Source organism: Asparagus officinalis, chromosome 2 (assembly GCF_001876935.1).
Source record: "Asparagus officinalis chromosome 2, Aspof.V1, whole genome shotgun sequence".
NCBI classification, from domain to species: Eukaryota; Viridiplantae; Streptophyta; class Magnoliopsida; order Asparagales; family Asparagaceae; genus Asparagus; species Asparagus officinalis.
Window position 1 is genome coordinate 79,176,037 of NC_033795.1, and position 12,233 is coordinate 79,188,269.

Below are 12,233 nucleotides of genomic sequence, written 5' to 3' on the forward strand. Positions count from 1 at the left end.
TCGGGATTTTTTTTCGTCCCTTTTGAGCTTCTCCGACCCGCGTTCCGCGAGTCGGACTTGTGTCCGACCTGTGTGCTCGCGGGTCGGATTGATCCGACCCGCGATCACGTGGGTCGGATTCATCTGACCCGCGTGAACGCGGGTCGGACCCAGTTTGGCGTCCATTTCGTTGCATTTTCACCTGTTTTCGCCCGTTTTTCAAATGTTCGGAGTCCAACCTCATCTCTCGGACAATTTCACGGCATTTTCGCTCATATTGGAATGTTCAGAGTTCAATTTTATCTCCCGGACAATTTCACGGCATCTTCACTTAGATTTGGAATTTTCGGAGTTCAATTCCGTCTCCCAAATAATTTCGAGATATTTTCGTCTATTTTCAGAATATTCGGGACCCAATTTTATATTTTGGGTGATTTCGTGATATTTTCGCCTATTATCGGAATATTCAAATCCAAACTCCAATTGGCGACCACGAGTCTAAACTGTTTCCCACTTTTGACGGGAAGTTCCTGGAGGATATTACATATAATAATTCTTAAGGATAACCTGGCAACCTCCGGCGGGTACACGAGGTTAAACTGATTCCTAACGCTAGGTCAACGCCGGCCAACGCGTTGCGATGAAAGTCAACGCCGATCGATTCGAAACCCTAAGGTCAACGCCGGTCAACGCGTAACCCTAGGTCAACGCCTGTCAACGCGTTGCAATTGATCCAAAAGTCAACTCAATGACGTATCAACAAAAATCTACTCACCAATTCCGGTTCAAGGCTTCAATAACGGTCAGACGATAAACGCAGTACCGAGAAAATCTTAGCTATTCGACAAAATACAGAATACGCTAAAATATGGAGAAGTCAAGAATCGAAACCATCTGTAGGTTCTTTAACACCGACTGAAGGTGGGGATCCATCATATCCAAAGCGTTTCAGACTCCTCTATAAAAGAATGAGGCTGAAACACTTTGGAGGGGGTATCTGTAGGCGTCTAAAATTGTCTACGAAAGCCCGCACGAAACTCGAAGCAATGAATGGGCGAGTCAAGAAGATTCGTCAAACCAACTCGTGCGCGTCGGTCAAACGCGTGCACGTCAATCAACTCGTGCGCGCCAGTCAACGCGCGCACGTCGATCAGCCCGTGCGCGTCGGTCAACGCGCGTACGTCGAATCAACTCGTACGCGCCGGTCAAACGCGTGCACGTCAATCAGCCTCGCGCGCCCAGTCGATCAGCACGCGTATATTAACCAATGGTGTTCAGACGACTCGGTTCTTGCGGCGAGCCATTACAAGTCAACAAATCGGGTCAAACACCGCGAAATGAGAAACACATCTCGGCGAAGAAAGGGAACATAAAAGAATGAGGTCGGCCAAAACTGCGCCCTCCGAGCGCAGGACGGAATAAATCGACCCCGCGGGACGAGTCCGGCCTCTATGCGCGCGGACGGATCAATCTGACCTGCCACCAAGTGTAGTCGGATCTAATCCGCACCTACACAAGTGGCAGGTCGCGATCTGATGCCGACGCGCACAAGTGCAGGTCGGTCATCAATCGACCTGCACAAGTGCAGGTCGCGATTTGTTCTGACCTGCCCACAACTGCCAGGCGTCGGATCTGATCCGACCCGCCGCAAGCGCGGTTCGGATCTGGATCCGACGCCCGCGCAAGCGCGGGTTCGGATTGGTCCGACCCGCGCAACCGGGTCGGGATTTGGTCCGGACCCGCGCAAGCCGCAGTACGGATCCCAAAATACGTTTGACGCTTTTGAATGCTGTTTTCGCAGGTGTTTATTCTGTTCCAGGGCGTTTCTAAGCTAATTTGATATTCATCCGCCAAGAACTGTGTGTTTAGGCCTGGTTGTTAACTGAAAGATAGCCAGCCAAATCACTGTTCTCATCAAATAACCACTTCCGAAGCCCTATAAATACCAGCCTAGCGGCCTCTTTGAGGGGGCGCGATTGATTATCAAGCGAAGGAGGTGCTGCCCGGACTTGTCGGAGTCAAAGTGAGCACGAATTCAGCGGAGCGGTGACAGATGCTGGCGGTTCTTCGGCATTGGAAAGAAGGACGAGTTCGAGAAGATCCGACGTCCGTTCCCCGTCCGTCCTTGAAGCCATTAGCTTGGTCTTAATCTCGAGAAGCAGCCCTGATTTCGCTGCGTCGGATGCTCAGCGCCCTTCAAATCAAATACATCTCCTCGGCCGAGCGAAACTCTGCCCGAATTTTCCTATCAAAACCGCGATCCAGCATTCTAAGGCGGGTCCGGATTAAGACGCCCGGCACAGGCCAAAAGATCCCACGGCACAAGGCCAAGCGGCTGTGATAAACGTCCTCTGCGTTGCTTTTGAGAGAGTTGATAAACTTTTGTTTTCATTGTTGTCAAAAGTCTTATAAAAACAATCTTTTTTTTGTTTTCATTGTAACGATTCGAAGTTGTAATGAATACGCGCAATGAATAAACATCAATTTTCGACGCAAACATATATAAAGTTATACTCTCTTTTATATACAGCATATGTATATGTCGTAGGATGTCTCCCTCTCTCTGCTATACCCACCCGTTGGTTATGCATCCTCTTCCCAATAACATGCTATCACCAGCATATACTTTAAGTATACTCCTCTCTTATAATATTATACCAAGCTATACCTTGATAGTATGCCCTCTCTCCTTAACTATACAGCTATATATGTAACATTGGTTGTGTCTGTGTGTAGTATATATCATATATACTATATATATTATTAACCTAACCTATACTAGACTATTCATATATACTATAATACTATATATATATATTATAGTATTATAATATATATATACTATATACTATTATATTATACTATATATATATAATATATATATATATATAAATATATATACCTATATATATATATACATATATATATATACTATAGTTATATATACGATGACATACATACACTCTCTCTTAATATTATTATATTATGTAAGCTATATTCTCTCCTTATATATATATTCTCTTATATAATCTATATATATGTATAGTATGCTCTCTGCTTGATAATATGTACAATTGTATACTCTCTCTTATATATATTTATACTCTCTCTTCTTCAGCCCTATATAGTATTACTTCTCTTATTTACAGGATATATATTGATATATTAGTATACAGTGCTGTATTCTTATATATATATATTATATATATAATATATATATAGTATATTATATATATTATATATACTCTCTCTCTTAGTATAAGTAATATTAAAGTATACTCTCTCTTACATATTATAATATATGTGTATAATATATGTGTATTATATATTTATTACTCTATATAGTATATATCATATATATACTATATTGATATAATAATATATATATATATATATATATATATATATATATATATATATATATATATAATTTATATTTTTATATATATGTTTATGTATAATACAATTTGTTTATGTAATTTCTATAAGTACTTACAATTTGTTTATGTATAATATATGAATGACATGAATATTTTGGGCTATTTAGTCTAGTGGTAAACTTTAGGAGTTTAGAGAGGAGGTTAGTGGTTCAAATTCTAGCTACAACATATATATTTAAAACTCTTTGATAGGGCATTGGGGTTCTTTGAATTCTACAATTATTTTTAATTTTGTTTATTCCTATAAATTCAACAGCCCCTTTGATATCTACAATTATTTTTAATTTTGTTTATTTCTATAAAATCTATAATTATTTTATATTATTTTAATTTTTATATTTTTTATATTTGTAAATTACATAATTATAAATGATTAATAATATAATTTTTTAATCAAAATTATGTCTACTTTTGTTTTTTTTCTTTAAAACTTAAAAAAATAAAAAAATTCAAAACCGGGCCGGCCTGGTGTCCGGCCCGCTTAGACCCGGGCCCGAGCCCGGGTCCGAGCTCCGGTTTTTCTCAGCCCAGGCCCGGTTTTTCGGGCCAGACTGGACCGGTCCGGATGGACACTCCTATCTACCTCCCTAACAAAAATGCCCGGCCCGGCTCGGATGGACACCCCTATCTCCCTAACAACGCTCCAAATACTCGATCTCCCCCAAAGCACGTCTTTAAGATCTGATCCTTGTCTTTTACCAACCCAAAGCCAACACGATCACGTGGCTAATGTTCTCGCTACCTACGAACGGGTGTCATTATTTGCATCTTTCTACGTTATGATATGATCTGATGGAGATGGTGATGCGCACCTTTTGTCTCTATGATCTGCTACCTTTTGTCGGTATGATCTGCTACCCTTTGTCTTCATCTCCTACGACTATGTAATCTCAAATCTTTGAACGAATTGCAGTAATAACACTCATATCTATTATTTTTTTAAAAAATTAAAAGTAAAGATCTTTAAATTACTGTTTATACTAATGTAAATACTGTTAATGCTACAGTATAATTCAAAATATTAAACGGCTCCTTAAGCACTAATGTAATTTTAACTCTTAAATAGAGTTTTTGATATATATATATATATGATTTAGAAATCATATTTATTTCTCTATACTTCAAGAATGATCAAAGTTTTAATACATTTGATTTGCTTTAGTTTTTATGATACACTAAAATACTGTAGCTAGCATAAATAATAACTTTAATTATGGAGGAGTAGATTTGGTTTATTGTTTATGCTACAGTAAATTAATGTAGCGTGAACATTAGTTTCTAGTGCAAAGGACCAGATTTTATTTACGGTTCTCCAGCATGAATAGTAATTCTTTGGATTCTCCTTTTAAGTATAGAGGAGTAGATAATATCATAGCGTTACCTTTTGCATATTTTATCAAATAATAAAAGGGAAAAATGCTTCCAGCCCCCAAAAGCTAAGGAAACGTGCTTCCCACCCCCAAGACTTTGTCAACGGGTGTTTTACCCCAAAAAATAAAGATTCTATTCTCTGAGCCCCCAAAACACAAAACCCAAGATATTAAAATATGTGAAGACCATAATACCCTTCTTTCTCTCTTTCTTTTTTATTAAAAAATGATGAGGATTATTTTATTATTTTCGTTTACTCTCTCTCTTTATCATGATGTACTGAGATGATAGTTGAAATGATTGATGGAGATTATTTTATTATTTTCATTTTTTATTATTTTTGTTGTTTGTATTGGGAGATTGTTAAAGTTACAGGTTAATTGTTAAGGTTACGAGTTAATTGTTAATGTTACGGGTCAATTGTTAAGGTTATGAATCCTCTCTCTCTCTATATATATATATATCATGATGTTACTTTGATGATATTAAAATGATTGAAGAGGATTATTATTTTATTATTTTTATCATGATGTTACTTTGATGATATTAAAATGATTGAAGAGGATTATTATTTTATTATTTTCGTTTTTTTATTCTTTTCGTATTTTTAGAATATTCATTGTTAAGGATAATGGTTGGTTGTAAAGGTTATGCATTGATTGTTAAGGTTACGAGTTGGTTGTTAAGGTTATGGGTTTGTTGTGTAGGTTACGGATTTGTTGTTAAGGTTATGGGTTTAATTGTTAAGGTTACGAGTTTAATTGTTAAGGTTACGTGTTTAATTGTTAAGGTTACGGGTTTAATTTTTATTTATTACTTTTATTTTTTATTATTTTCGTTGTTGATGAGAAAACTAATTGTTTTTGTTTGTATTGGAAGATTGTTAAGGTTACGGGTTAATTGTTAATGTTACGGGTCAATTGTTAAGGTTAGTAATCTTAACAATTAAACCCGTAACCTTAACAATTAAACCGTAACCTTAACAATTAAACCGGTAACCTTAACAATTAAACCCGTAACCTTAACAATTAAACCCATAACCTTAACAATTAAACCCATAACCTTAACAATTAAACCGTAACATTAATAATTAAACCGTAACCTTAATAATTAAACCCGTAACCTTAACAATTAAAATTGTAACCTTAACAATTAAACCCGTAACCGTAACAATTAAACCTGTAACCTTAACAATTAAACCTGTAACCTTAACGATTAAACCGTAACCTTAATAATTAATAAACCGTAACCGTAACAATTAAACCCGTAACCTTAACAATTAAACACGTAACATTAACAATTAAACCTGTAACTTTAACAATTAAACCCGTAACCTTAACAACAAATCTGTAACCTACACAACAAACCCATAACCTTAACAACAAACTCGTAACCTTAACAACCAACCCGTAACCTTAACAATCAATGCATAACCTTTATAACCAACCATTATCCTTAACAACGAATATTCTAAAAATACAAAAAGAATAAAAAACAAAAATAATAAAATAATAATCCTCTTCAATCATTTCAATATCATCAAAGTAACATCATGATAGAGAGAGAGAGAGAGAGAGAGAGAGAGAGAGAGAGAGAGAGGATTCATAACCTTAACAATTGACCCGTAACATTAACAATTAACTCGTAACATTAACAATTAACCCGTAACTTTAAAAATCTCCCAATACAAATAACAAAAATAATAAAAAACAAAAATAATAAAATAATCACCATCAATCATTTCAACTATCATCTTAGTACATCATGATAAAGAGAGAGATAAAACGAAAATAATAAAATAATCCTCATCATATTTTAATAAAAAAAAAGAGAGAGAAGGGTATTATGGTCTTCACATATTTTAATCTCTTGGGTTTTGTGTTTTGGGAGCTCAGAGAACATAATCTTTATTTTTAGGGGTAAAACACCTGTTGACAAAGTTTTGGGGGTGGGAAGCACATTTCCTTGGCTTTTGGGGGCTGGAAGCATTTTTCCCATAATAAAAAGACTATTGTCTAGAAAGATAGTATATTAGATATTTAGGTTATTTTCCCCTCCAATCTTCAGTACTATGGTGTTTTACTCATTTCCATGGTGTTTTTGCCAAAAGTAAAACATCATGCGTTTGAAAACCATGATGTTTTTTGAGCTAAATTATGCTCAAAATAAAAACACAACACTTATTTCAAAACACCTTTTAGGTGTTTTAAGTTTGGTGTTTTGGTTTTGAGTTTGAGAATGTGTTAATATAATATCTAACATAATATATTGAATGTAATTATTGTAGAGTTATTACCAACATGCTTCTTATATTATACTATATTATAGTTAATTTAATATATTAGTAATATTTATTAAATAACATAAAATAAATAAATAAAATATCTTATATAATAATATAGTAACATATTAAATACAAATATTTAATATGTTAATAATAAATTACATAATAAATAAATAAAAATAAAATATAAATAAACTAATAAAAATAATAAAAAGTTATTAATAATAAATAATAATATAATAATATACTATACAATAGTATAATCGCTATAATATTATTAACTTTTTAATAAATAAATTATAATAAATTAATAATTATAAAATATTATATAATAGTAACATATTTAATAATAATATTATAATAACATATTGTATAGTAAATATAATATAATATATAAATATTATATATTATGTAATAAATATTATAAATTAATAAGAAAATATTTTTTAATAATAAAATAATTTATTTAAAAATGGTAAATAAAAAATAATTATTCATAATATTATTATATTTATTTATATCATAAATACTAAGATATCATAAAGTACTATATATAACTCTAACATATAAAAACTATATATATTTATATAATTAAAATATTTAATATATTAATTTATTAATAACATAGAGAAATAACATAATTATAAATTATTAATATTAATTATAGATAATAGATAAATAAATTTTATATAATAGTATATATTATACTATAATATGTAATATTATTAAAAATATTAATATAATATACAACAATAACAAATTGATATACCAAAATAATTAAATATATAATTATTTGAAAATAATACGTAATAATTATAATATAATAATAATTATAATATAATATAACTCATTAAAGTACATTATACAATATTATATTATATTACATTTAATACGTATAATACTATAATAATATAAACTGAATATTATAATATTTTATTTATAATATATTTTATTATAATTAATATTTAATATATTAATAATATGTTTAATACTAATGTTATAATGGGTCAAACCAGTGTTGATAAAAAATACTCAACATGATGTTTTAAAAACATTTTAAGGAAAAAACACAAAAACATTGTGTCTTTTTATAAAAACACAATAAAGAAAACATCATGCTATCCAAACGAAGTCTAATGAAACTAAATTTGGTAAAGAGTGTTGTTTGGGATAGATTGACTGATAGAGGTGTTTATGGTAATTCATTCACTAAATGTGTGTTTGGGAGTTCAGTTAGAAAGGGAAAGGAAGAAGAAAAATTCTCCTTCCTTCCCATCCCTTCTATTACACCATAATTTGGGGTGTAAGAATTTGAGCCAAATTTCCTTTCCCTTCCCCTACTCTACCCTACCTAAATGAAACTCCCAAACAAGATTAAAATGAGATTTCTTCTCTTCCCCCTCTCTACCCTCCATCTAAGAGCATCTCCAACCTAACTCCAAAAACCCAAAATGGAGCAAAAACCGCGCCAAATCTTTCTCCAACCAGACTGCAAATTCAGCACCATTTTGATGAGGTGCTACAGTGTTGCGCCAGATTTGGCGCAACACTGTAGATATGGAGTTTTTGGTTTTTCCCAAGTTTGTCCTTATAGTTTGTTATAACAAATCAAATATGCCAACTATATCTCATTTTATGGTTTGTAAATAAAATGAATATTTTTTTATGTGTAAAATTTGGTGTAATGGTTGGAGATGAAATAATGATTTGGTGTAAAAACTACACTAACTTAGTGTAAAATCTACACCATTTTGGATTTTTGGGTTGGAGATGCTCTAAACAGGCCATAATAGAATTGCGGTAAACCTTCCCCCTCTCTACCCTCCATTCAAACAGGCCATAATGGAATTGCGGGTAAAATTGCTAATAACAAGATTATGGAAGACTTGAGGGGTAACGTGCAAACCCTCAAAATTTGAATCTTAAAAAAAGTTCCGTTTCTCTTCATTTTAACCAAAATCTCCATCTGGGTCTGTCCAAAAACCCAAGAGAAACAATATCTACTGAGAACTGGAGCCATGGGGGATGAGAGCAAGGTGCCATTTTTGGACACGCTCTACTTTGAGAATTGCCCAGGTTGCAGGATTGAGAAGAAGAAGAAGAATGAGAGCTTTGGGTTGCCTTACAGAGAGTTCTTTTATGTTTGGATCAGCACTCTTGCAATTTGTAAGGGGAATTTTGGGTTATTTCTTTTGGCAAAGATTGGATTTTCTCATCTGGGTCTGTTTTTGCCATGATCTGGTAGTAGTTATTTGTCATGATCTAAAATTGGATTTTCTCATGTGGGTATGTTTTGTTTTGGAGTATTTGATAGTTTTCCCCCCCTCAAATATCAGATGTTTATGGATGGAAAATTATCTAAGTTTCTGTATTTAGGTACTATTTCATGAATGTATTACCTTATTTTATGAATGAGACAAATGTTTGGTGCAATTAGTCGGCATTGGAATAGAGCCATAAATACGTTTTCAAGTGGCAAACCTTTTCGTGTTTCTCTAATAGCTAGGAAATGGCCTTGTGTTGTTTATCATTTTCATTAGAAATTATTTGCAGGAACATAATCCTGTTTTTTTTCAGGGACAAGGATAGGATTTAACCTTTTCTTTTTTATCTTCCTGAAGAATTTTCTGTGACTATTGTTAGTTGATTAAATTTATTAGAATAAATTTTTTGTGAACCATGGAGTATGTCAAGGGGTATTGAAATCACTGCTGCATTTGGTGATATGTTATTTATGTAAGAAATAACTAATAGATTTAGTTATCTACTGTTAGCATATACTCTGTTCAACCTATTTGAAACACAAGATCCAACTTTTTGAGAGTTGAGAAAACTATATAATCATAGGGGAAAAGAATTACTGAGAAATCTAATAGTTACTATTTCTACCAACATCCGGAGTGTTTGTTACATATTTGCTGGTATTAATCTTAACTGGTTCTTGTAGTAGATCTTTTTACTTATTAGTTGAGCTTCTAAATCTTAAATTTTCAAGGTTTTTGACAAGATTCTCACATCTTTAATTTTTTTCCTGCCAATTCTCAGGTTTACCAATATCATCATTGTTTCCCTTTTTGTACTTCATGGTACGTAGAAGATTATACTTTTCTTCATGTATATGCTCCTTGTTTCATTCTTCTTAGCTTGTAAATTTGAAGAATTTAAATAATTGGCTTCATCTCTGAGGTTACTGAAACATTTAGTGTAAATTTCTGTGTGTCGGAACATGAATGGATGAGAAAACTTAATAATAAGTATTCCATTGATAAATCTTGCACCACTTTTCTTGCTAGCTAAGGCATGTTGGTTTCTAAAAATTTTAAAGTCAATCTACAAAACTGTTGAAATTATTCATGCAGATGTCTTATGCTTGGAACTATTCTAGAATAAATTATTTTTTCTAAATAATCTAGAAAAGGAATCTTAATTATTCTATATTAATTAGAAAGGATTTTTTTAATTTGTATTGTAATGGAAGCTTGAAATATGCCTAAAAGATACTCAAGTTTAATTTATATGAAAGCAAATAGCCCACAACAACAAAATCTCAAAATTTGGAGTAAATGACCTCTAGATTTTCTAATATCTAACAACACTGGTAAGTTACACCACCCTTGCAATAGTGGCTGAATGTTGATACTAGAACCTCGAGATTCAAATGGGTGACACAATCAAAGAATATAATTGTCCAAAAGTAGTGCTCATAATGCTTTATCTTGATCTAATGAACCTGTGTATATGACATAATTCATATATAGTTCATGAATTCATCGACTTTCATTTATCACAGATAAGGGACTTACATATTGCCAATAGAGTGGAAGATATCGGGTTTTATGCAGGGTTTGTTGGTTAGTTGTGAAGATTATCTCTTATTCTCTTATAGTTGATATCTATCTAAGTATTGCTCACTTTAGTTTTACCAAATTCATACGCATTCATTTTCTTATCTCAAAGGTGCTGCGCTTATGTTTGGGAGAGCTTTGACTTCTGTATTTTGGGGAATAGTGGCAGATAGATGGGGAAGGAAGCCTGTGATAATAATTGGCCTCTTTTCAGTGTCAGTACTGCTTATTTCTTGCACATTATTAATTTGGACCTCTTTTAGTAAAGAATGAATGCTTCTGTTTCTTAGACGTTCTGTGCATTTGACATTTTCTTGACTTTTTTTTTTGTTTGTATTTCAGGATTATATTTAACACCCTCTTTGGATTAAGTGTAAATTATTGGATGGCAATTGCTACGAGATTTTTTCTTGGAGCTTTTAATGGTATACTTGGCCCAATAAAGGTATTCACTAATTCTTTTACGTTGATGAAGTTGTCCTCTGTCCCTCTCAAGTTTTGTTTTCTAATTATGCTTTTGTTCAGGCATATGCCGTAGAAGTTTGTCGACCAGAGCATCAATCTATTGCACTATCACTGGTATGAACCATTCAGTACTGACTTATGCAAGCCATGGTATATACACGACTTAATGGAAAATTCATACCTTAACCGTTCTCTACATCATTTACCATGATTTAAATATTACTTTTAATGTGCATCTTTAGTCATGATTTAGACTATTCACTATAATTTTTCATGCACACTGTCTGCTTAAATTGGACGAAGTTTTAGAGAACCAAGAAAAATAAGTATGAAGGTGAAAGAGAGAGTGACAATAAATGGAGACGAGGCACGTGTTAATATCGGACGGGAAATAGGAAATGTAAGTTTTAAGATTAATTCAATTGGAAAATAGGAGATTTTCATGTGGAGGTTAGAACTAGTTCATAGGATGTTTCTCTGTGCTTAGACATGACTTGGCTTCTCTATCATTCTTTAATACTAGATGCATGCCTGTTTCGATATAGCATCTATAATTGCTTCTGGTTTAGGCGGGCAACCCGACAAATAGACATCCACAGGAATTAACTTATCAGCTCCCCGAACAGTACTATAAGAATCAGTACTGAGCATCCCTCGTGTAATAGTACAGGCTCCCATAGCAATGACATATTTTGATTCAGGCATTTGCTCATATAATCTCACTAGAGGAGGAGCCATTTCCATTGTTACTGTCCCGGCTGTTAAAATTAGGTCCACATGCCTAGGACTCGATCGTGGATCCATAACGATCAAAGTCGAATCACAAGCCTATTAATGAAGCAAATTTGA

At 33.0% G+C, this 12,233-nt stretch overlaps 1 protein-coding gene across 2 annotated transcripts in view; it reads left to right on the forward strand.

The window, feature by feature from the left end:
- LOC109831737 (protein ZINC INDUCED FACILITATOR-LIKE 1-like) overlaps positions 8,884-12,233 on the forward strand; it is a 49,185-nt gene continuing 45,835 nt past the window's right edge. Inside the window, exons 1-6 of one of the 2 annotated variants that reach the window (XM_020399134.1) lie at positions 8,884-9,240; positions 10,120-10,160; positions 10,865-10,925; positions 11,032-11,134; positions 11,262-11,364; positions 11,445-11,498. In XM_020399134.1, the coding sequence (XP_020254723.1) occupies positions 9,093-9,240; positions 10,120-10,160; positions 10,865-10,925; positions 11,032-11,134; positions 11,262-11,364; positions 11,445-11,498 (510 nt within the window). In that variant the 5' untranslated portion in view covers positions 8,884-9,092. The remainder of the gene's footprint in view (positions 9,241-10,119; positions 10,161-10,864; positions 10,926-11,031; positions 11,135-11,261; positions 11,365-11,444; positions 11,499-12,233) is intronic. The other variant, XM_020399135.1, reaches the window with a different exon arrangement.